General features: G+C 46.2%; 1 protein-coding gene across 1 annotated transcript; it reads left to right on the plus strand.

The window, feature by feature from the left end:
* Window positions 1-1607: 1607 nt before the first annotated feature.
* LOC102829711 (NADH-cytochrome b5 reductase 1-like) lies at window positions 1608-5201 on the plus strand (the record flags this gene model as incomplete). The annotated part of the gene is made up of 7 exons (XM_006878115.1): window positions 1608-1684; window positions 1981-2130; window positions 2289-2361; window positions 3008-3114; window positions 3359-3488; window positions 4147-4230; window positions 5116-5201. Coding segments are annotated over exons 1-7 (645 nt in total), but the record flags the coding sequence as incomplete, so codon positions are not given.
* Window positions 5202-5368: the final 167 nt, after the last annotated feature.

The following is a 5368-nucleotide window of genomic DNA, read 5'->3' on the forward strand; positions in this document are numbered from 1 at the left end:
AGCAAAGAAGAATAAAGAAAATTAAAAATGGAAACAATTAGTCCAATGGATGTCTGTATACTCAAACCTCAGTTTCCATGACCCTAAGACCAGCAGAACTAGATGGTGCCTAGCTACCACTACCAACTGCTCAGAAAGGGATCAATCACAGTAAAAAGGTCTTAGAGTGGGAGAAAAATGTGTAACAAAACTCAAAATCATAAAAGAAACCAGGCTTGCTGGTCAGATAGTGACTGGTGGACTCCCCTAGACTTATCATCCTTAGTCACCTTTCAGGCCTGGAACTGAACTCATTCCCTTGACTCAAATTTTAACCAAGCAATAGGTCTATATGGTGAACAATAGCAATAGGAAGGTACTCATGCCTTAGAATAATCAACCATTTGAAATAAAAAAGGCAACATTTACCCAAAGACAAAGTTCTGAAGGCAGGAAGGGTTAGGAAAGGAGGAATGGAGACTGGAAGCACAGGAAAGACTAGGATAAGTGATGTTACATTGTTGGCATTGCAGTTAATTACATGAAACAACATGTATATGGACTGTTGAATGGAAAACAGATTTGCTCTGTAAACCTTCTCCCAATTCACAATACAAAGTTAAAGAAAAAACCAAAATGGAAGACACTGTTGCAGGAGGGAAGAAAGCAGATGGAGTCTGTCACCATGTAAGGAAGAGTAGGTAAAGAATGGTCACTTGCTATAGGGAAGCTGTAAACTATGTTTGATGATTATTCTGAGAACAATGGAGTGCCAAAAAAGGACTTGTACTCCCAAACTCTGCATTCCTCAAGGGCCTGTCTGGTCTTCTAAGTTGTTCTGTATCCCAAGGGTGCCTAACACAGTGCCTGACAACACATGGTAGGTACACATGTTCTGTGATTGTTTTTCAACTCCCTAGTTCTATGAAGGACTCCTGGTGTGATGCTTGCTGTAGGATCAGCACTGGACTGTGAACGCAAGGTCAGAAGTTCAAATCCACCAGCTCTTCCTCTGAAACCCTATATGGGGTCACTATGAATCAGAACCCACTCGACAGCACTTAACAACAACAACTATCTTTACAGAATAAAACTGCCACGTCTTTCTCCTACAGAGTGGTTGATGAGTTCCAAAGGCCAACCTTTCCGTTAGCAACTGAACTCATAACTACTGAGCCATCAGGGTAATCCCTTGTTTTCATCCAAAGGAACCATGAAATGAAGTTGTCACGCCAGTGTCCCTTCCTGAAAGATTTTCCACCAAGCAGTCTAATTCTCTAGCTGCATTTCAGCTCACTGAACTACACAATGATTAAGTCCAGTCCCTTCAGCTCCACTTTGAACTTACTTCTGGCTCAACGCCAGGCTCCTCTTAATTCAGTATTCGCAGATTTGGAGATTTCCAATCCTCCAGTTCAGGGCGGCTCTACATTCTGCAGAACTCCTATCCAGTTCAAGGATAAGCGGATGGAAGTGGCAGGGGCCACAGAGTCGGAGAGGAGGAGCTGACTCTGAAGTCTTAAACAGCCTTTCATTGGGCCAGTGGCTCTCTCGCCCCAGGGCTCCGAATAGAAGAGAGAAGGGGTAGGGCACAGAGCGACTCCGCCCTACGGCCCTGCTGCCCGTCTGGCTCCGCGGCGCATTGTGGGATCTGTCCACTGAGGGGTTGTGGAGGACACGCCGCTTGATCATGGGGATTCAGCCGGTGAGACCCCCTGTTCCATGTCTTGCTCCAGGGGTTCTGGGCGCTCACCTCTAGACCAGGGGCTCTCACTCCCGCCCCCGCCCCAAAGGGCGCTGGGCCCGCCCTGGATGCCAAGGTCTGGGTACCGCGCGTCCCGGATGGTAACCCATCCTAGGTTACCCCTCTGGCCCCAGCTTGCTCACACCCTGGAGCTTGAGATCGCCACCCCCAGGACGCCTGGTCGTACGTGACAGTCATCACCCACGCCCTAGGCTCTTTTCCCAGTCTGACTGTCGCGCTGCCTCCTCTACCCACAGAACCCAGTCCTGCTGGCCTCCCTGGGGGTGGGGCTGCTGACTTTGCTAGGCCTGGCTGTGGTATCCTACCTGGTTCGGAGGTCCCGCCGGCCGCGGGTCACTCTCGTGGATCCAAATGAGAGGTATCTGCTGCGACTGCTAGACAAGACGGTAAGCTGTGGAGGAAGGGGTCAGGGTAACGCACTGGACCAGAGTTGTCCTGGGTATGAACATACAACACCCAGGGCAGCATCTGAGGTAGTTGGGATGGGCCTAGGGCGTTGTTAGCTCTGAACCCGTTTGGTGACAACGCGTTATCCATCCTTCAGACTGTGAGCCACAACACGAAGAGATTTCGCTTTGCCCTGCCCACCGCCCAACACATTCTAGGGTTGCCTGTGGGTAAGCAAAGTGTGGAATGGGGTCCTTTGCCTGGGACCCCAAGGGTGATTCCTCTTCTGGGGTCTCCTAAAGCATGCTGTTTCCCTCTATTTTCTCCACATCCCTCGCCCCATTTCCCTATCTGGATCTTTTTACTCTGGTCTGTGAAGTGCCACTGGACCCCTCTAGAGTGTTTTCTGTGGCCCCAGCCATCTTAAACATCCTTCCTGAACGATTTGCTCATATCACCACCTCTTGTTGTTGTTGTTTAGCACTGTCTAGTCAGTTCTGACTCATAGCCACCCTGTATAGGATTTCCAAGGAGTGGCTTTTGGACTTGAACTGCTGATTTTGCTGTTCAGTGCTTATCCTAGAGTGCCATACCAAGACCTCTTGAGCAAGCACTAATTTTTTCCCCATTACCCAGACCTTCAACTCACCTGCTGCTGCTAAAGTCCTGGCAATAATTGATATGTTTCTTCAATGAGTGACTTATGAGGAATCCAATAGGGGCTCAAAGGAGTGAACTCTTCCTGCCTGGTAGTCTATAGCAGGCAGCAAGACATTCTTGTTCTCTAAAACCTTCCTGAGTGTTTAGAAAGGTAAAGGGGATGCAGCGCATTTACAACTCACCCTTATGTAAGTAAGCTCCTTGCATGGTCCTCAGGCAAGCATGTGTACCTCTCTGCTCGCATCGATGGCAGCCTGGTCATCAGACCATACACTCCTGTCACCAGTGATGAGGACCAAGGCTACGTGGACCTTGTTATCAAGGTAAGGGGTTGGAAAGGAACTCCTGGAGCTCCTTAGCCCACTCTCTGTAGGATTTGTAGAAACTTTCAAGATTTGTTTCATAGTTAAGAGAGATGGCATGTCCTTTGGTGACGTAAGTCACATATGTGGACTATGAAAAAACAGCATGTGTATGGTCCCTACTCCAGCCGCAGGGATGTTCAATAAAAAGGGGACTCAGAAACCCATCACATTCCAAACAAGGTAATTTCCTTCTATCTATCAGGTCTACCTGAAAGGTGTACACCCCAAGTTTCCTCAGGGAGGGAAGATGTCTCAGTACCTGGATAGCCTGAAGATTGGAGATGTAGTGGAGTTTCGAGGCCCAAGTGGGTTGCTCACTTACATTGGGAAAGGTAATGACCTCTGTTCTCTTTGAGTCACATCTCCCATTTCTTCACTTCCTCTGGTCATGGATAACAGTGTGTAAGGACCAGAGCCATCTGTCTTTCTGATCAAATACTACTACTACAGAAAGGCATATTAGTCAGACCATTTGCCACAGGACCAGCTCCCTAACTACTTGAATTTACCAAATATGACAGCTGTGGAAATTACTAAAGCAAACATAATGCTTCCCCCCACATACTTTTATCCCCACCCCTCAGAGATTCACACTTTAGGCTTGGCTGTGGAATAAGCCAGAGATTGCTTTCAGCCCTTCCCATGGGAACAGCTGGATGCATTACCATGCCTCTGAAGGTTCTCTATGCCACTTGGGAAAACAGATTCACACCTGGCCTTATGCCTGTTGTCCTCACCAGGGAGTGACCCTCTAACAGAAGCAGCTGATGACTCACCATGTGGCTCAGAGCTGGGACAGATAGCTCTGGCCCCATTGTCCCTCAAATATATTATTTGTCAGGACTGGCTAACCTCAAAATTTCACACAGGTTCCAGAATCAGATTTCAATAGCAACTGCTAAACGGGACATAGTTTCAATTCTATATTTGTTTTCTTAGTTCCCTATGTTGACTTTATTCTTCCTTCCTTCTCTTCACTTGGCTCCTCAGGGAATTTTAACATTCAGCCCAACAAAAAATCTCCACCAGAATGCCGAGTGGCAAACAAACTGGGAATGATTGCCGGTGGAACAGGTGTGTGTCACTTGTAGGACCATTGGCTTCTTCTATTGTGGATTATTACCATGGAAACTTCAGAAGGTTTGGTATTCATAGACAAGCTATTAATCAGGGGATCCCCAGCAATGCCCAGTGTCCCCCAGTATCTGAAAAACAAAACAATAGTCAGGTAAACCACCCTAATTTTTTTAACTGATAGAATGAGAAAAATAAATCACGTGGAATCTCCCAGCACCTTGGATTGAATGAATCTAATAATTTTTAAGTGAAAGTAGAAAGAAGCAGCTAGAAATGACTCATCTGGAAGAAAGACTATTGCATTTAGCACTAGTATGTATTAGACACTATGTACAGTGCATATATATCTATGAAGCAAGTATTTGCCTTCCCATTTTACAGATAAGAATACAGGTCCAGAGAAGGGATTTCCATAGGGCTATTTAATTGATAATGGGCAGAGGCAGGATCTGTGTTAGAGTCTGCCTGATTCCAAAGCTCATGCACTTACTTACCTAATGCAAATCCAATGCTCCAGAACATTCATCCTTGAATCAGGAGATATGTGTAGTCCGTCTATGACCATCCTAGTCTCCAAGGAACTTTTAGAAGAAGAGTCTTTAATTGGTTCCTTAGAAGGATTTCACCAAAGTGAGCTTATATGAATATTGAGGGTGTCCATAATTTACCTACCAGACATGATTTGTTGTAAGTTTGGGATAAATAGCTTATCTATCCAAAAATATAGGTGTTAGAGGACACCCAAGAGGATTAGGACACTAAAGGAAAATAGAACAGAGTAGTGCATATATAGAATGAAGATGAAAGATTCAGTCAGCTAAGGAGCTGGGACAAGGGAGAGAGTGTGGTCACCATATCTTACTAGGGAATGTCTTTATGCAGGGATCACCCCGATGCTACAACTGATCCGGGCCATCATGAAAGATCCTGAAGATCCAACTCAGTGCTTTCTGCTTTTTGCCAACCAGGTTAGCTTGCTTTTCTCAGTTCTAGAACTTCAGAGTTGCTGTATGGGTAGAGTTGAGTTTTGGTACCAATGGGTAGGGTAGACCTGATGTGATGTGTTCTATCCTCTGCCCATGGTCCCCTGTATAAGGTTGTTGTTGTTAAGTGTCATGGAGTCGGTTCTGAATCA

The sequence above is a fragment of the Chrysochloris asiatica genome, unplaced genomic scaffold (genome assembly GCF_000296735.1).
Source record: "Chrysochloris asiatica unplaced genomic scaffold, ChrAsi1.0 scaffold05275, whole genome shotgun sequence".
Taxonomy (NCBI): domain Eukaryota; kingdom Metazoa; phylum Chordata; class Mammalia; order Afrosoricida; family Chrysochloridae; genus Chrysochloris; species Chrysochloris asiatica.